The sequence below is a fragment of the Hordeum vulgare genome, chromosome 5H (genome assembly GCF_904849725.1).
Source record: "Hordeum vulgare subsp. vulgare chromosome 5H, MorexV3_pseudomolecules_assembly, whole genome shotgun sequence".
Classification (NCBI taxonomy): Eukaryota; Viridiplantae; Streptophyta; class Magnoliopsida; order Poales; family Poaceae; genus Hordeum; species Hordeum vulgare.
The window spans coordinates 513,782,905-513,803,378 of record NC_058522.1 but is presented as its reverse complement, the minus strand read 5'-3'; the positions used below and the strand labels follow the sequence as shown (position 1 = coordinate 513,803,378).

Sequence of the window (20,474 nt, the reverse complement as noted above, 5' to 3'; positions counted from 1 at the left end):
CGGTTGAAGCTTTTTCTACACACGGTTGAAACTTTTTATCCAGCGTTTGCAACATAGGTGGGTGAGATGCGACCGAAACGAGGTGAAGACCGACGGGCTGCATCCATGGTGCTTCGATGGGCGGCCGAGGCGGCGACCGGCGGCGACTGACGGTGAAGGCGACCAGCGGTGAGGAGGTGAGGCAAGGCGGTCGGCGCAGGCGAGGCGGTCGGCGCGTGCTGGGGCGTCGGCGCGGGCGAGGCGCGTGCTGGGACGGCGACGCGTGCGAGGATGACGGGCGGTGGGGGCTCGCGCGACGAGATCTGACGGTTAGGGGGCCCTGATCTGACGGCTGCTGTGCGACCGACGCGAGCCCTCGGACCGGCGCGCCGGCGCCTAGCAATGCCCTTTCCATTTACAACTAAACGTGTTTTTTCGGCCTAAGTGGATCTGATCGGAACTGATGCAGTCAACCAAACATGCTTATGTGCTGCACCGTCCAGACTCTCGTCCTCCTTTTTTTTTTTTTTTGAGAGAGATGATAATTCAGATCCTCATCCTCCTTCCTACCAATCCAACCCACAGCCGAATCCATCCCCAGGCCCCAGCTCGTCGCAGCTCTGACTGAATCCCCCTTCACCACCGGACAGCTGCCGCCGACGCCTCGATCCCTCCCCTCCCCCTCCACCCTCCCCTGACGCCGTCGCCCCCTCCTCGCCGCGACATCGGTCGCTGCCCCCCTGCCGCCTCCGCCCCGTCCGCGATCTCAGGCCGATTGGAGGTACGAGCTTGTTCGATTGCTATCGTCCAGCGATTAGCCAAGCATCCACCGACCTCCACGATTTCTGGGCGCACACGGCACCACACCATCTAGATCCCTAGGTACCAAGGCGTCTAAGATGAGATAAGAATATTCCTGATCATGTCACCGGGGCATCTTTTTTCCGTTCGAGCGCCGGTGTCGTGACGACCCAGCAGGGATTTTTCTAATCCGTGCTCTGTTTTCTTTGTCGCAACTGGCAGGCGCGCTCGTCGATTCAGCCCTCCGGCCATCGAGGAGGAGAGATGCAGGTCAGCCGCTCATCTCTTAACTAGCATCAGTGATTCAAGGCCTAGGGGTGTTCCACGATGGGCAACCTTGTCAGTTCAGCCTAGTGTAAGACCCAAGAGCCAGTGCTCTGTTCTCGACTTGGAATGGGCCTTGGCAGTTTAAGAGTAGCACGGTTTCAGCAAAACCATACCCAAACAACCCTAGTTTCATTTTCTTTTGTCGCCATGGCATGTTTTAGTTTGTACTTACGGGCTCATGTCCCGACAGCAAGCATTCTGCTCGCCGTTTGGCCTGTTATTCTGGCTGCCATATATTGCTGCTGGTTATAGATGTGAACGTTTCCGATGGATGAATGAAGAATGATACAACTTGATTACACTGTTATCAATGTTGGTTGTAAATCTGAGAATAGTTTAGAATCTAGACCAAAACCAACCCAGCCCATAGGACTGTACCTCCAGGATCCAAACCAAACCAGTCCAATCCAAAAAAAATCAGTTATAACACCGACCAAACCAAACCGTATGTTTTTTTCACCCTACTTAATCCAATCCGTTTCGCATTTTTGGATTGAACCTGTTGAAGTGTATATTTGGATTATCTAGCCCTTTCCATAAGATTGGACTTTTGGTTGTGTTGGCTAGTGCATGAAGCTTAACATGGTAAGGTCAGTTCAAGTCATGGCTTTCGTAGTTTATTCAAAAATTGCTGCCGCCCCCTATGTGTCCACGTATAGGCCTCTTGAGCCATACCTCTGAGTCTGTCCACGTGTTGACTTTCCGCGTCACACGTGAGGGGGGGTGTTGAAGACTTGAAGTGTATATGTGGATTGTTTAGCCCTTTTCATAAGTTCGGACTTTTGGTTGCATTGGCTAGTGCATGAAGCTTAGCAGAACCCATGAAGTCAAACCATGGACAAAGCCTTAACATGAAAAGGGCATAAGAAGTTCGCGGTAGGGCAATCCAGACCAAGCCAAATTCTTATCAAATTCCCATTCATGCAAACTTGTATAGTCATCAACATTTCTACCATATGATAATTCTACAGTCCTTTTTAACTAGGCAGCACCGGGTAGACAGTGCCTGCCTCTCGACACAGAAATAACTAGGCAGCGCCCACCTCTTGAAGGATTCTACATAAAAAGCAACACGTGTAAAGCACCAGGAGTTCATGCCACCAGCAGCTCCCTTTTTCCTTGGCGCAGCCTCAGTTCCTATAAAATCAATTTGCAGGCATGAGAGGAAAGATAATTGACAGGCTACAATTTTTTTGGCAAAACAAAAGAAATTGTTAGCAGCACTACAGCCTACAGATAAAGCAGCTACAAAATGAACTATTAAGGTTATGATCTGCAAGAAAGAGATAAAGCAACACTCTACAACCTACATGAGCCTCTACAAGCTATGTTTCTGCAGCCATGTGTTGGCTTTCGAAGGTGGTATCATCAGAATATGTTCAGAAAAGCACATTAGCAAATAATAGGGGATACAAAGTAGTAGGACGAAGCAAAGCATCTTTGGTAGCATATTGTCGATATAAGAAAGTAACAAGTAACAAAGAAAAACTCCATATAGCGGCTCTTTCGATGAGCTCATGATTTTTAGTTATGTTTCTTTGCTGGGAACATTATTATGAATAAAATGCAGCTGTCTTGCAATACTAGTAGTTTAATATCGATCTGTTCAGTAACTGTTATTTTCAGAACAAGTGTGTTGTTCTGCAGACTGGACTTGTAGTTGTGCTGCTGCAGATCATGTTCTGATATTCATAATAAAATTAACAACTAAATTGTTCGGGCATGCCTAGTCAACAACCTATTAATTATATTTGTAACATGCCATAATTAGTGGAACTTGTCCATAGGTACCCAAGATAACACTTCTTATCAGTCGATCGTTTATTTTTCTCCAAAGGACACCCTGGCCAGATTTCATTATCATAGCAATAACAAAATAATAATGTCCCAAGCGTTTGCGCACACACGAAGAAAGAAATAAACTATGCTCGGTGATCAGCCAAAAACTGAACCAACTGTCTTCCCAACCAGAACAGGATAGTCACAAATGGAGTTCCATAAAGCAAGTCTATGAAGAAGAGATTGAACTCACCTAGGTAGTGATGGTGCAGAACTAGAAATACTGCACGCGTCCAGACCTGACCAACCAACTGTTACCAGATTTCACCAACCTCATATGTTCATAAGCAAAATTAAGTTTGAGGGAGGCACTATTATGTAACATTGATAAGAGCTTGGATTCGATCAACAATGCAACTGAAATCTAAAGTCTCCGCATAATAACATGAGGCAGAAGGTGGATGAACAGAGACAGCAAGCAGACTGCCTGACAATGAGGGGGGGGGGGGGGGGGGCAGGGCGCACCTGCCTGACTGTCCAGACCAAACCGAACTCGCCCAATAGTACCCAAAGCCCAAGCCAATCCAAATTATAGTTTTGCACAAGGACCAAACTCAAATTATAGTTTTAGGCCGAACTGTTCCCAAGTTTAGTTGGTGGTGATCACCAGTCGCTTTCTGAGGCAACTTGATTATACCTGTTAGCCTAGCTGGATGGTATTGCCTAATGTCTGAATACAGCTTAAGTAGTCCTATTTAGCAGCTTTTTGGAACAAATTAGTATCGATCTCAACAGCCACAATCAGAACTATTGTGTCCCTGTTTAGCGGATGTTATCTGTTTCCCGTTGCTCTCAGGCAATGATCCTCTCGTCTCTTAAACATTCTGACAATGTCTTCTGTCTATAGGCATCTAGAGCTAGGCTCTTCAAGGAGTACAAGGAGGTGCAGCGAGAAAAGTCAGCCGACCCAGATATCCAATTAATCTGTGATGATTCAAATATATTCAAATGGACTGCTGTAATCAAGGTATCTGCTTCTCTCTCAAGGTGATGCAGGAACAAGCAGTATCAGCTTTGTTACTGATGCCTTTTCTTACTATTTATATTGTTAGGGCCCATCGGAGACACCTTTTGAAGGTGGCGTATTTCAACTTGCATTCTCAATTCCCGAGCAGTATCCTCTACTGCCTCCGCAAGTCCGCTTCATCACCAAAATTTTCCACCCAAATGTTCATTTCAAGGTTACTTCTATTTCTATATGCCTTCTTGAACTACATGCTTATTTTAGGGTTTATGAATTTGTGATTTTTGACCTTGTTGAAAGTAGGTAGAATCCCGATCTTCTTGGTTCCTGTTACTGAAATTTTCCTGCAATAACCTGAATCAGTATTCTATAAACATAGACCCGTTTGATACTATTATTTGATTGGTGTGTACTGTCGAAATTCCCTGCAACACATAAATACACCATGCACCCATTTATGTGAACACAGCAAGCAGTAACCTGTTGCTAGATCCAAAACTATAGGGCAATTTCTGTTTCCTCAGTTTCTCTTCTATTGTTTATGTTTCTAGACTGGTGAAATATGCCTGGATATATTGAAGAATGCATGGAGCCCTGCGTGGACTCTACAATCTGTTTGCAGAGCCATTATTGCGTTGATGGCCCATCCGGAAGCAGACAGCCCACTTAACTGCGACTCAGGTAGCTTCATACCCTACTCATGAATTAGTTTTAATCGAATCACTCTTATTTCCTACTGGTGAGCTGATTGGTGTATATGTTCTCACTGTATATCAAGCTATGACGCATGATAACGTTGTCACCTTTAAGGATTCAGCTCCTTTGTGACATGGTTCTTTGAGTTGCCTCTAGAGTGAGGTGGTAGAAACTAGGTTTTAAAGTATTGCCAGCTTTTGGTATGTTATGGAAGATTTGTGATTTAGGAACCAGTAGGCTATTACCCTAATGAAACCCCTCAATATTTGTAAGGTAAGGGTATACAAAAATTCATCGATAAATGCTGAGAAATTATCAAATCGATCACGGCTGCATTTAACATGGCACCCATGGCACCCATGACATAAGGAATCGCTGACCTCAATCATGGATCTGAGCTTATACAAAATCTCTCTGCTTGCACAACTCCTGACATTAAGCGTGCAGATTTTCCAAAATCAGTTCCTGTTCAGCCGTTATACTGCTTAAAGTAGTATCGGTTTGGTTGGGTCATAATGCTGTTTCCTGACCCCCTTTTGTGTAATGTAATCGCAGGCAATCTTCTCCGCTCAGGCGACATCAGAGGTTACCAGTCCATGGCGCGGATGTACACCAGGCTAGCTGCCATGCCAAAGAAAGAGTGATTTGTAGGGTTGCAAAGGTGCGCCAGAGCCACTTGTTGATTGATTCATGCATGTATCAACTCCCTAAGTTGTCAGGTGTAACTCAGTTGCTGTCCCTGCATGAACTCGTGTGTGTAACTCGTTGCTGTCCCCGTTTGAACTCGTGTGGCCTGTTTTTCTTACCTGACTCGTCGTCGTGGGTGTAATGTTAATTCTATTGGGCTAAAAAGGATGAAAGCGTAAATGCTTGATTGATGATGATGTAATAAATTATCCTAACAGGGATTTGGTACGGTGTATATGTATATGGTTCCTCCAGTGCAGTATCCTCTGTTGAATTACCCGCTGTCCTCATGTACACTTCTGAGTTGCTGAAGCCTTGATGCCCGTACATATATGCATTGGTCCTTGCAGTTAAATAAACTCTTGTGCTTCATCTCCCACTGCACACTGATAGTCTTATCGGCTGCTTATGTTGTTTTGGACAAGAGGCCAGTCAAATATTGCCAAGTTTGACCGTAATTTAATTTGGCATATCACATTGACTTTTGCAATATGGTTTGGATTATTTATTTATCGGTGAAGAATGTAAAATATTGGAGTGATATGACATATGGAACAGAGTAGCACCGTGATGTGCTAGAGGATAATCTAGAAATGCACCCTTCTAGGTGTTACCGTGCTACCTACCAATTCATGGCATCAACAATAAAAATTTATTGATGAGAAAGATAAAAGTATACAGACACAAGTATACCAACCATCTCATAAAATTTCAAACTATATAAATTCGAAACATGGTTCAAGATTTTAAAAAAGGGCAAATCCAATTGTGTAGAATAAGTACATGAAAGCCTTGACTTTGATACTATTATCTTTTCTTGCCACGAAGCTAACAGGTGTAATAAGCTGGACCAAATCACCCCTCACAATGCGCTTCATATGGGACAATGATGTTGCTCGCTCTCCATTGTGGTTCATATTCAGTCAATTATGCGGATGCAGCACAAAACTCATTTTCTTTGGAGAAATTATATATTGCTGCCAAACATATGGTTCACATCAACTAAGAAGTTGGTATACACGCATCTCCCACCCCCATATACTTCTCGAAATTAGAGCGCTCCGAGAACTCTGGTATGGTGATCTTTTTTGAACCCCCATATACTTCTCCAAATTAGAGTGCTTCGAGAACTCTGGTATGGTGATCTTTTTTAAACATAATACAGACGCAAGCGTTCATACACACGCGCATACATTTATTTTTATGAATGCGTACACGCATACCTTATTCCTATGAGCACTTTCGAGAGACCGAGCCGGCATATCATGTTAAGATTTACGAAGCCACCGTAAACGCCTCGTCATCAACGGAAACGTCTCCTTTTACTGAATGTCCATCGCCACAAATCCAGAAATAAATCCTGAAATAATGCGAGCACAAGGCCCTGGTGAGCTAGGGATACCACTATCTCTCTGATCATCCAACCACATGCATGTTGGTTTGCCGGTATGATGATCTTGATGCGACCACTTTGGTTGTGCCGCTGTCCAGAACCATGGCGAATTTCAGCATCTTGCGGCGGACAACGTCAATAGCCTCCATGAGTAGATGAAAAATAAAAAACACCATCATCGGAGTGGCCTCGGGTGTGCAACGGTGACCGGAATCGCCGGGGTGTTGTATCCCTTTGACTCTAGCTAGACGTTGAACAACCACAATCAACTAATGATACGATGTAAATGGTGAAGCCGACGTCGTTGTGAGAGCTGCCTTGCCTTTTCATAGTAAAAGTAGCAGCTCATATATTTCCTCAAACTTCAAAACTGATTGTCACAACAATTGATCCACAAATTAACTAAGGAATTAATAGGACCCCTGCTTACAAGATTTGGTGCAAAGCCATCACATTGAAGATCTGGGGCGACGAATCATAAAACTAGAGAAAGTCTCCACCAATCCGCATGCACGACGACAAAACCGTAGACGAGATTTCAACTGATATTCGAAGAAAAGGCAGACTCTACCATCTAGGGTTTTTTCAAGTCAATTCTACCATCTACCATCTAGGGTTTTCTCAAGCCAATTCTACCATCAACCTTCTAGGTTTTTTTTTCCAAGTCAATTCTACCATCTGCCATCTAGGGTTTGTTCAGACTCTACCATCTAAGGTTCAACATTGTAGCAGAGCCTTTTTGCATATCAAAGCCCTCATCACTCCGGAGGGAAGAGCCATGTTACCCCCATAGAATACATAGCAAATTTTGATGGGCTACAAGTCCCGGACTTCATGTTGTACACGCTCTCCGTCTCCATTAAATAAATTGCATCTTCCTCCACCTCTCCACAAGGCGCCGGGACAGACTTAGAGAAGTTCATGCTAACGAAGAGTGCTCGACCGCCTCCTAGCCCTCCGGTAAGTGGCACCCAAGCGTGTGTGCTAAAGTCCGCTTCGAAAACATCCACCTGAAGAGTGTCCCACAAAGTGCCTGGATAGCGGTAGTGCTCATGGTGCTGGTGACGATGCCTTACCATGAGTAGCTTCCCATGCGACTCGACGAGGTGTCGGCTAGTTCTGATGTCAACATCAGGTCCAACGTCTTGGTCATATTCAGCGGAGAAATTGGTGTAGATAAAGGCATTGTCGTCCTCCTCTTCCTCATCGTTGTCTTGTTCATCTTCCTCTTCCTCTTGTTCATCTTCCTCCTCTTCATTCTGGTCATCGTCGTCCTCCTCGTCAAAAGTGGTCGATGAATCATAATAATCATCATAGTGGAACGATTCCTCGATGACCCATGTCCCCATTGTAACCATGGGCCTTCCGTCCCCATCCCACGTGAGGTCAAGGGGGATGAGGTCCTCAGCCGTGGTGATGGCATACAGTTTGTCACCAAGAAACGCAATGTCGATGATGTACATGTAGATAAATGAAGTTGCTGCTGGCTCGGGCTCGGGCGACCACGCACCCTTCCCTCGCTGGAATACAATGAATGGGTGCTTCCTGTTGCTGGTGATGACTACTATGACGTCGTCGACTGTGGAGCGCATGAGGAACTTGAAGATGATGGACCCGCCGTCGTCGATGATGGCGTCGAGCTCGGGCAGCGGCAGAGACCTGTTTGAGAAAGGATTGTGCAGGACATAATTGTGCACGACGTAGTACAGCTCGTCGTCGTCGTCGTCGTCGGTGGTGTGCTTCTGGCCGAGGCCGACGGCGAGCCAGTCGTTGGTGGATCCGAGGGACGTGGCGTTGTCGGGTAGGCGGTGGCCGTGGCTGCTGTAGGGGGCGATGACGAAGCAGTCCGAGAGGGCGACCCACGGCAGAGAGCGCGCTTGGAGGCCATGGCGGCGCACGGCCGAGTGCCATGGACGGCAGACGGCGCCGTCGGCGCGGCAGCGGGCGCAGTTCTCCGGGTCAGGAAGGCTGGCCACCAGGATGTCGAGGTTCTTCAGCACGTAGCCGCACCAACGCAGAATCAAAAACGCCAAGGAGAGGTGCATTATTTTTTCCCTTCTGTTCTTGATTCGATCCGATCCGATCCGATCCTACGCATTGGCGTGCAACTTGATCATGTATACTGGAGTATATAATAACACCGGAAAAGAAGTTGGGCTTCGGATCGGAACTGATCTCCACGAGTTCTTGGCCCATCCGACTCGGTGGAGCCTATATTCCTGGCAGCGATGTTCCAGCCTGGGGTGTCGTTGTGAATCGTGGCCTCCGACTGCGAGCATATCTCTGAACCTTTTCAAGCGGAGTTGCAGGTTATAGACGTGGCGTCGGAAGTCAGAACTGGGAGCTATCCGTGTTGTTCTGGATATCTATTCACAACTTCTACTGCTGTTAATTGCCCGGGGCAAGACTCCTCCAAGCATGCTATGGTGCTGGAACACATTAGGGCATCTCCGCCGACATGTAAATGTCTGTTTTTATGTCCGGACATTATCTACGCACATGATGCAAGAAAGGGTCGTCCAATGTATCCAATTGAAAGAGGAAAAGTAATGGAACCATATATGGGATATTTACGGTTTAGTGTCCGGTTGAAAAGAGAGAAAAAAGAAGGACCATACATGTGCGGTCGGGAGGAGAGCAAGAAGAGAGGGATATGATTGGTCAAGTGAATATCTCGACTCTGGTAAAACTCCTCCATATCTATCTCTTGAATATCGGAATCCATACGTTCGGACTGGTAAACGAACATATACAGATTACATTGAATAACAAAAATTAAACAAAACACTACGATCTAGACATATAATGGAGATTTAAGGGTACATTTTGAAGATGCTTTTAAAGTGCAGAGGGGGCTTTGGTTCTTCAAATGTGAAGTTCAGGTTTGCCGGCGTAGCGCCAATAGTGCTGCCCACCAGTTAGCCAAATAAGGCTATCAAATGTAATGTGAACTAAGCCTTCTCTTATGGGAGGACAATGCACCTGATCAGGTTGCAGTCAGTGTAAGGGCGATTTTCCCATTGTCATCATAATAAAGCAATGCTTTAGTCTGAAAAAAAGCTCAAACAAAAAACAAGTTAACTAATGGAACGCGTGGGAGCTTCTAGCTTGTGCACAATCTCTTCTTCTATGCAGGTTATTTACTTTTGTACATATTGGAGTCGCATATGGTCTATTCTACATCGAATGAAGTACCAATTGTTGTTCAAGACGATGTGTATGTGGTTGGAGGGATGGTCGCGGAGGTTTTTATCCAACGTAACGTGGGTGAAAACATATATAATCTTCGGATCGGTCCACTGTCTTCGTCGAAATAGGCATAGTTTAGTTTTTTATGACTTCATTGTGGTCACTTTGTCGTTTTTGAATTCTTTGTTAGACGGTTTGTTTGATGGATGTGTGCATCTTATCTATGTAGAAGCCACATATCGCTCTTTATGCTTGGTATCAGCTCAATGCTATATTTCAACCACAAGCTTAAGGATACCCAAACCCCACAAACAATCAAGGTACACAACTAGAAACTGGGCGCCAATCACACACCGACATATATACAGGGCGAAAAACCATATAGCTACAGGAACAAAGGTCTACCGAAAAAGGCTTTCGCCCCACTTTATATATAAAGCAATCCGCCCGAGCCACAACATTCACACAAAGGTTCACATCACACACACACTCGAAAAGTCAGTACAAACACACAGAAGGTATGAAAAGGGTTAATGCTGAGGGCACAACTCAACAAGCCCTAAAAATAGAAACACATGACACAACGAGCAAGAGCCCAAGGGACGGTCCAAGGGTCCTGGGCCGCGGGCCTAGTCTGGCTACGGGGGTGGTGACGGAAGAGGAGGCACCACTGGAAGGCCATCGCGCCAAGGTCGGCGAGGCGGGTGTTGATGGCGTCCCGATCCTGGGGGCAGCTAAGCGGCCGCCAAAGCTCCAAGTAACCACACAATTTGAAGATCATGTAAGTCACACGTCGAAGGGGAGTACGCTGAATGACAAGCTTATTGCGGATGGTCCAAACCGTTCAGGCAAGCACCCCAACGCACAACCACCTAATGTGGTGGTGGCGGGGAGCGGAGGCGTGGATTTTCGCCACCCAACGACCACCGACCACATCGTGGAAGCACGTCCACAGGAACCGAGCCGTTACGCAGGAGAAGAAGATGTGTTTGGCATCCTCCACCATGTCACACAGGGGACACATCCCATCTTTTGGTTGTTGCATTTCAGGACCTCAACCCCATAAGGGAGACGACCACGAATCGACTGCCACATGAAGATCTGGATCTTCAATGACAGGCGGATGTCCCATATAATACTAAACAGCTCAGATGCAGAGGACGGTACAATGGCCGAATATAGGGACTTCGTCGAGAATCTTCCAGAGGACTCCAAGCGCTAGGACATGAATTCAAGCATGTTGTCCACGTCCAACGACTGAAGAGCAATGGTCTAAAGAATCGAAGAACCGGATCTATAAATGGATTGTCATCTCAAAAAGAAACTAAACCAATGGTCCATTTAGGAGGACCTCAAATCGAGGGATGGGAACAATCAATCTTCAAAGTGAGGAACCCCGTGGGTCCACACAGCCGTTGCAAGTGCTTGGGTCATCTCGTTGGTGAAGGTCGTTTGCGCTCTCTTTTGTTTCAAAATGAACACCACAACTTGTATCCCACTAGATGAAAACAAACCTTTCGTCGGGAGCTTTAGTCCCGGTCGAGTTTGGGACCGGGACTAATGTGAGCATTAGTCCCGGTTCCAACAACTAGGAGCGGACGGGGGGCACGATCCTCTTTAGTTCCGGTTCGAATAGGACCTTTAGTCCCGATTGGTACCAACCGGGACTAAAGGGGTTGCGACAGGCTAGGGCCCCCGCGAGCCTCTTTAGTCCCGGTTGGTAATCATCAACCGGGACTAAATATAGACCTTTAGTCCCGGTTGGTCATACAAACCGGGACTAAAGTCTTCCCTATATAAAGCTCTGCTTCTTCCAGCACGAGTCCAAGCTTGTCCTCTTTGTTTCCTACCCCAAGCTCGAGTTCATCCTTCATTTTTGCCAAGATTTTTCAAGATTGAAGGCATCCCATCTATCCAAGTGTTCTAAAAGGTTAGCAACTTCATCCTTTCATCTCTCATTGCTAGTTTAGCTCGTTTCATGCTCTATATAAGTATAGTGGTTTGTGGGTTTTAGTTTGAAAGTAATTATGTGAGAGTTTTATTTGATTTATATGCAATATGAGCTCAAACTAACTTCTTAGTTTGCATATGTGTAGGTGTAGTTTACTTAGTTCCATCACGTCCCCATCCTCACCGCCGTCGATCGCCCGCGCCGTTCCGTCGCCGACACCACCTTGGTGAGTCTCTTGTTATTATACTTTTTGTAAAAAAATAATCCAATTTCTATGATTTAGATAGTTAATTATATAATTTTCTTACTTGTATGATTTTTTGTTTATATATATATATATATATATATATATATATATATATATATATATATATATATATATAGTGCCATGGTTTTGATATTCGTCCCCGCCGGCCCTCGTTCGGTTTATGATTCAGATATGGTATATTATCTGTTATAACTATCTGTTTCATTTCACATTTATGAAAATTATGCCCATCAAGTTGATATAGATAATTTTGGTCTAGGAGGTATGTGAATTAGAAATTGCAACTGACCCTATTGTCGAGAAGTGAAATTTAGTTGAAAAATAAAACGATTATTTGAAAGAAAAATTGAAAAGAATTGAAGAAGAGAAGATGAAATTGGAGTTGTATGTTGCCGATGTCGTTGATGATCACTACATCAAGATGGATACGATGGGCTTGAAGATTAGAAAGATTAGAAAATATGCCATTAATAAAAATGATTGTTATCACTATGTTGTTGGATCAATTTAGTTGTGATTTTGATTGCATTTGTTGTTGCATTTAAATGCTTTAGATAGTTGTATGTTGTTTTATGAGAAGTATATATGTATGAACTTTATGTATATATTTTTGCAGTAATAACATTTGCTCACTACTCTACTTTGGTTTTGATGTGATGAACTTGTATTAATTTGGTCACTTTGATGTTGTATAATGAAGATGAGCCGACAATGATGTATAATGACCGACGTTGTTCCGAGTTCATTAATGGCGTGCATAATTTTATACGTGTGGCTGTGGCAAACAAGCGTAATGGTTTTATTTGTTGTCCATGCGGTGTGTGTAAGAATAATAAGGATTATTCTACCTCAAGAATCCGTCACATCCAGTTGCGTCAGTCAGGTTTCATGTCCGGCTATAATTGTTGGACCAAGCACGAAGAAAGAGGGGTTATCATGAAAGACAATGCAGAAGCATATGATGATTACAACTATCCCATGTTTCCTGAATACGGTGATACCGCAACGGGGGAAGCTGAAGATCAAGAGGCACCAGATAAGCCTGCTGATGATCTTGGTCGGGCCACTGTTGATGCACAAAGAAATTGCGAAAGTGAAAAGAAGAGGTTGAAGTTGGAGTGCATGTTAGAGGACCAAAAAAATGTTGTACCCAAATTGCAAAGTGGACAAGAATAAGCTGGGTACCACACTGGAATTGCTGCAATGGAAGGCAAATAATGATGTATCTAACAAGGGATTTTAAAAGTTAATGAAAATATAAATAAGATGCTTACAAAGGATAACAAATTGCCCGCTAGTACGTACAAAGCAAAGAAGGTTGTTGTTGGCGAACGTTGCATGGAAAACAAAAAAATTCCTATGAACACCCAAGATCTATCTATGGAGATCAACATCTACGAGAGGGGGAGTGCATCTACATACTCTTGTAGATTGCTAAGCGGAAGCGTATATAACGCGATTGATGTAGTTGTACTATTCACGATCCAATCGCGATTCGATCCAATCTAGCGTCGAATGGACGACACCTCCGCGTTCAGCACACGTGCGACTTGATGACGTCTCCGCCTCCTTGATCCAGCAAGCAAGGACGAAGAAGTAGATGGGATCTCAACCATCATGATGGCATGGTGGATATGGTGGTGGAACAGTGCCAACACGACTTCGCCAAGTGCCTCCGGAACTACGAATGAGGAAGAACGGGAGAAACGAGAGGGAGAGGGCTGCCTCAAGGGAGAGAGTTGTGGAGGCCGGCGACGACGAGGAGGGGGCTCGGGGACACGCGGCGATAGGGAGGAGGGCGCGCGAGGAGGTCCGGCGCCGGTGAGGGTCAACGGGCTCGGGGGCGGCAGGGGCGTCGACAAGGGGCGACGACGCGGTCGGGCAGCCTCGCGGCGTCAAGGTGGTTATCAGCGCCGTCACGCGGGAGGAGGAAAAGAAACTGGCAATGGGGGATTTGGAAACTTTGCAAAGTCCCGATTATAAAGGCCCACCTTTAGCCCCGGTTGAGGCCACCAACCAGGACTAAAGGCCTCTGCTTCCCGCCCTTTGGACTGCTGAAAATGACTGTTAGTCCCGGTGGGCCTTTAGTCCCGGTTTAGGCCACCAACCGGGACTAAAGTCCTGCGCCACACACGTTGTTGGGCGGGTGTATGTTTATCCCACCTCGCTAGCTGAAGGCGATGAGAGTGTTTTATAAGCGCGGTTGTGCCAACCCTCTCGAGCTTCTCTCTAATGCAGGCCTATGGGGCTAAGCACACTCTCTCTTTCTGTGGGCCTACCGGGCCTTCTGCGGGCCTGCATCCTGGCCCAACCAGCATGTAGGGTTTCTAGTCGTATGCATGTCGTGGTGGCCTGATACGTCTCAAACGTATCTATAATTTTTGACGGTTTCACACTGTTATCTTGTCAACTTTGGATGTTTTGTTTACCTTTTATATCTTTTTTGGGACTAACTTATTAATCCAGTGCCAAGTGCGAGTTCTTGTTTTTTCTGTGTTTTTGACTCTTTTAAGATCTGATTTTGGAACGGAGTCCAAACGGAATAAAATCCCCGAAATAATTTTTTCCAGAACAAAAGAAGATCGGGAGGCTTGAGGGCCAAGGCAGTGGGCCCACAGGGAGCCCACAAGCCCTGTTGCCACGGCCAGGGGGAGGCCGCGGCAACCAAGCTTGTGGCCCCCCTGCCCTAGGTCTTTGGCCTATAAATTCCCTAAAAATTCAGAAAAAATCAGGGCATCCACGAAAACACTTTTCCGCCGCCGCAAGCTTCCGTTTTCGCAAGATCTCATCTAGAGACCCTTCCTGGTGCCCTGTCGGAGGGGACTTTGGAGTTGGAGGGCTTCTACATCAATATTATCGCCTCTCCAATGACTCGTGAGTAGTTCACTTTAGACCTACGGGTCCGTAGTTAGTAGCTAGATGGCTTCTTCTCTCTCTTGGATCTTCAATACAAAGTTCTCCATGATCTTCATGGAGATCTATCCGATGTAATCCTCTTTGGCGGTGTGTTTGTCGAGATCCGATGAATTGTGGATTTGTGATCAGATTATCTATGAATTATATTTGAGTCTTTGCTGATTTCTTATATGCATGATTTGATATCCTTGTAAGTCTCTCCGAGTCTTGGGTTTTGTTTGGCCAACTAGATCTATGATTCTTGCAATGGAGAAGTGCTTGGTTTTGGGTTCATACCGTGTGGTGACCTTTCCCAGTGACAGAAGGGGCAGCAAGGCACACATCATGTTATTGCCATCAAGGGTAACAAGATGGGCTTTTATCGTAGATATGAGATTGTCCATGTACATCATGTCATCTTGCTTAAGGTGTTACTCTGTTCTTTTGGACTTAATACACTAGATGCATGCTGGATAGCGGTCGACGTGTGGAGTAATAGTAGTAGATGCAGAAAGTATCAGTCTACTTGTTTTGGACATGATGCATATACATATAATCATTGCCTTAGATAACGTCACGACTTTGCGCGGTTCTATAAATTGCTCGACAGTAATTCGTCCATCCATCGTCTACTTGCTTTCATGAGAGAAGCCACTAGTGAACACTACGGCCCCCGGGTCTATTCACAACTATCGTTTCCACTTTCACTTTTACTTTGCTTTGTTTTCTTTGTTGCTTTCAGTTCTCACTTTGCAAACAATCTATAAGGGATTGACAACCCCTTCATAGCGTTGGGTGCAAGCTTTTTGTGTTTGTGCTGGTACTTGTGACTTGATGCAATCCTTTCTCTGGTTCGATACCTTGGTTCCCAAAACTGAGGGAAATACTTGCCGCCGCTGTGCTACATCACCCTTTCCGCTTCAAGGGAACACCAACGCAAGGCTCCAAGGCCACGGGGGAATCCTTTGCATATTTGCCAAGGAAGTCCCTAAAGGCGTAGCCGTAGCAGAAGGATTCCTGGCGCCGTTGCTGAGGAGTATCAAGACAAGAATAGTCTCCCGTCAACACGCTTGTTTCTGGCGCCGTTGGAAGATCTTTTGTTGCAGTAGCATGGCCTAGTAGGCGGCATTTTTTTAATGTTAATACTTCTTAATTCATTCTTTTTAACAACTAAGTACTTTGATAATTTTAGTGAATACGTTTTTGGTTCTTTTTAGTTCATTCTTCTTAACAAATCTATTCTTTGATAAGTCTAGTTAATATTATTTTGATCCTTTTAAGTTCATTCTTTTATATATTAGTTTATTCTTTCAGCTAAATGACCTTGAAATTGAAAAGCACTACAAATGAACTCTGAAAAGGTCGAAAGTTAGCATGGTATTATCATTTCACCCACATAACATGTGTAAAAAGTTGAGAGGGTTACGGCAAAAACTGGATGCACTTCGTGTACAAAATCGACAATCTGTTTCGAAGTATGAGGGTTTCACACGAAAACTCATGTGTTACAAAGGGATTTCATTTTTTTGAACTTATTTCAACTCCAGACTTTTTGTGCGTTCAACATGCACCATACAAAGCCACATCATCAATTTTCAACCCTTTTTGACTTAATTTGATATTTTTCTTGCATTTACTCATTGTTTTATGCTAAATGACCCTGAAATTAAAAAGCACTATAAATGAACTCTGAAAAGGTTGAAAGTTGGCATGATATCATCACTTCACCCACATAGCATGTGTTAAAAAGTTGAGAGGGTTACGACAAAAAATGGATGCACTTCGTGTACAAAATCGACAATCTCTTCTGAAGTATCACGGTTTCGCACGAAAACTCATGTGTTACAAAGAGATTTTATTTTTTAACTTATTTCAACTCCAGACTTTTTGTGTATTTAACATGCACCATTGAAAGCCACATCATCAATTTTCAACCCTTTTTGACTTCATTTGATAATTTTTTAGTTAATATTGTATTGAACAGAGTGATATTGTAGATCAAAACCATCATTAGAATTTGTGGAGAGAAAGTCTTCACTTTTTCGGGTCTCTTGCTTATTGCACCGTAACCATGGACAATCTTCATCACATACATCACAATGCTTCAGAAAGCTTGATCACATCATGCTAAATATTCTTGCACACAAGTCGTACTTAAATAGGGACATAATAGAAATAACAGTTTAGATATACATTACATAAAGTACTTCAATCCTACTCTTCCGGATTACAAACCTGCTCGTATGAATCAGAAGAGATCCCAAAGAACTACATAATAGAGATAAAAAGTGTTCGCCATTGCAAACACTACTCGTCGTCGATATCAGAATACCCCGAAGCAGGAGATACTAGCGGTACGAGGTGACACTGTCCATAAATGCAGATTTGAATCCTGCGGTACAACTTGTATGCAACGTACCCATCTATTGCTCCATACCCAATATTGATAGGGTCAAGTGGAGTCTTCTCCCAATGTTTGTGCCCTGACTTGGGGAATTTTGTCTTCATATTAGTGTACTCCTCATCGATCAGGGCGGTTGCCATATGAGAAATTGAAGTCTTGTCATGCTCAAGCCTGAAACTACCCTGAAGATCGATGTGGCATTTAGCTCGTATCTCAATACCCCAAGTGCGCCTCATCTTGATCTTGTTATTCATTATATCAACGCTAGCAAAGTATATGCCGCTGCGAAGGAACTCCATGAGTTTTGGACAGTGCTTGTCACTACTGCAACAACAAAATGGAACAAATATGTTAAATACTATATTTTAGAACAAGTATAGTTGAATCATAAAAATTATAATACGGCAAAGTATAATAAGAATCATAACAAGTATAATAAGAATCATAGCAAGTTTCCTATTTCCTATGCATTTCCTATCCTATGAATCAAAAGAAGCCCCTAAACTATGAGATGTTCGCATGATGGCCAATATGTACAAGGAAAATTCTTATGCAATTTTCCTATCCTATTCATATCCTCCTAATTCCTATTCCTATGCAATTTTCCCTATCCTCCTATATATTCCTATGCAATTTTCCTATGAAAATCAAAGAAAAGCCCCATTCCTATATGAATCAAAAAGAAATCACCTATTTTTCCTATGCATTTTTCCTATGAATCAAGGAAACTAAGACATGTTCTCGACATTCCCAATCCTTCTATTCCTATGCAATTTTTCTATCCTATGAATCAAAGAAAAACCCCAATTAAAACTATGACAAGTTCGTACCTAGCCCACTGGAAGACCATGACACGTTGCTTTAAACAAAGTTTGTGTACTCGAGATCGAGGCCCATGAACTTGTGTTTCTCCTCTTGAAGCTATTCCTCAAACATGGAAAGAAAAACCATCACTTTGGCGCTGTCGTTCGTGTAGACGACATCGAGATTGGTCGTGCCATGTGCGAGCACCTTCCTGTAGCGAGTGATTGGATTCATGGTGGAGGATGGGAAAGAAGAGAGGAGGGAGACGAACAGATCGAAGAGAGGATGGGGAAGAAGCGAGGAGAGGAGGACGAACAAATCGAATGGAGATTCGTTTACTGAAGGGTCGCGGTTACTGTAGCGTTTGATCTCGCGCGGAACAACTTTCCAGGCGCGGGAATCGAACAGTTTGGACCTTTAGTCCCGGTTTGAGCCAAGAGTCAGGACTAAAAGGGCTCGTGCCAGGTGAACGGTTTCCACCACCCCTTTAGTCCAGGTGCATGGCTCAAACCGGGACTAAAGGTCCCATCTGAACCGGGACTGATGGTTGTCGATGCCCGACTGTTGCCCTGCCCTCACGAACCGGGACTGGTTCTCCCATTGATCACAGTTTGTAACAGAACCGGGATTAAATCTCTTTCATCGGCTGGACCAAAGCCCTGTTTTCTACTAGTGCATGCATATGGATATTTTCTAGCCGTTCAATTTTTTGAGTGCTAAGAGCATCTCCAATAGATAATGTATATATTTGAATATGTAAGAAATAGACGTTGTACAATTTACATCACCAAAAATGCTTTTTACATCTTTAAAAAAGAGCTAACTTCAACAGATGATGTAAAACTATGCTCTAACAAATGATGTATAATAGAATATGTAAAACTAGTTTGGCGGCATGGCGATGGCTGATCAGACGAGCGGTGGGGCGGTTAGTGAGCTTGAGGACGAGAGGCGTATGGCGGACGAGCTTGCAAACGAATAGTGAGGCGAGTAGTGAGGTTGTAGCATAGCGACATGGTGGTAGGTGAGCTTCAAATGGCGTGTCGGAGTGGCGATATGGTGGTGATTTGGGTGATTTAGAGGCGTTGGGCAACAGAGCGGTGGTAGATCCGATGACTGTGAGGTTGGGAAGGCTGGACCTGCCGGCGATGGGTGATACGTCCATTTTGCATCTATTTTCATGTTGATATTTATCGCTTCTTGGGCTGTTATTTCACTTCACGGTACCATACTTATGCCTTTTCTCTCTTATTTTGCAAGGTTTACATGAAGAGGGAGAATGTCGGCAGCTAGAATTCTGGCCTGAAAGAGGAGCAAAGTTGAGATACATATTATGTGCAACTCCAAACGCCGTAAAAATCAACGAGGATTTTTTTCAGATTTATAAAAAATACTGGGCCGAAGAAGCGCCACAGGGGCACCAGCAGGTGGCCACAAGCATGCTTGGCGTCGCGCCAAGGGGGCTTGTGGGCAGCCTGCTGGCCCACTGGCCCCCTCTTCTCCTATATGAAGGGTTTCGTCTGGAAAAAAAAATCAGGGAGGATATTTTTCATGGATTCGCCGCCGCCACGAGGCGGAACTTGAGCACAACCAATCTAGAGCTCCGGCATGACGATCTTGTCGGGGAAACTTCCCTCCCAGAGGGGGAAATCATCGCCATCGTCATCACCAACACTCCTCTCATCGGAGGGGACTCGTCACCATCAACATCTTCATCAGCACCATCTCATCTCCAAACCCTAGTTCATCACTTGTAACCAATCTCCGTCTCGCGACTCCGATTGGTACTTGTAAGGTTGCTAGTAGTGTTGATTACTCTTTGTAGTTGATGCTAGTTGGATTATTTGGTGGAAGAGTTTATGTTCAGATCCTTGATGCTACTCATTACCTCTCTGGTCATGAATATGATTATGCTTTGTGATTAGTTACTTTTGTTCCCGAGGACATGGGATAAGTCATGCTAATAGTAGGTATGTGAATTTGGCATTCGTTCGGTAATTTGATGTGTTGTATGTTGTTTTTCCTCTAGTGGTGTTATGTGAACGTCGACTACATAACACTTCACCATTATTTGGGCCTAGAGGAAGGCATTGGGAAGTAGTAAGTAGATGATGGGTTGCTAGAGTGACAGAAGCTTAAACCCTAGTTTATGTGTTGCTTCGTAAGAGGCTGATTTGGATCCACTAGTTTAATGCTATGGTTAGACTTTGTCTTAATTCTTCTTTCGTAGTTGCGGATGCTTGCGAGAGGTGTTAATCATAAGTGGGATGGTTGTCC

General features: G+C 44.5%; 1 protein-coding gene across 1 annotated transcript; it reads left to right on the top strand.

Moving 5' to 3' along the window:
• The first annotated feature begins 515 nt into the window (after positions 1-515).
• Positions 516-5,570, top strand: LOC123451938 (protein PEROXIN-4). The gene is made up of 6 exons (XM_045128503.1): positions 516-861; positions 1,003-1,050; positions 3,794-3,913; positions 3,999-4,127; positions 4,462-4,591; positions 5,162-5,570. The coding sequence occupies exons 2-6, from the start codon at positions 1,045-1,047 to the stop codon at positions 5,248-5,250; spliced, it is 474 nt and encodes a 157-aa protein (XP_044984438.1). The 5' UTR covers positions 516-861; positions 1,003-1,044; the 3' UTR covers positions 5,251-5,570.
• Positions 5,571-20,474: the final 14,904 nt, after the last annotated feature.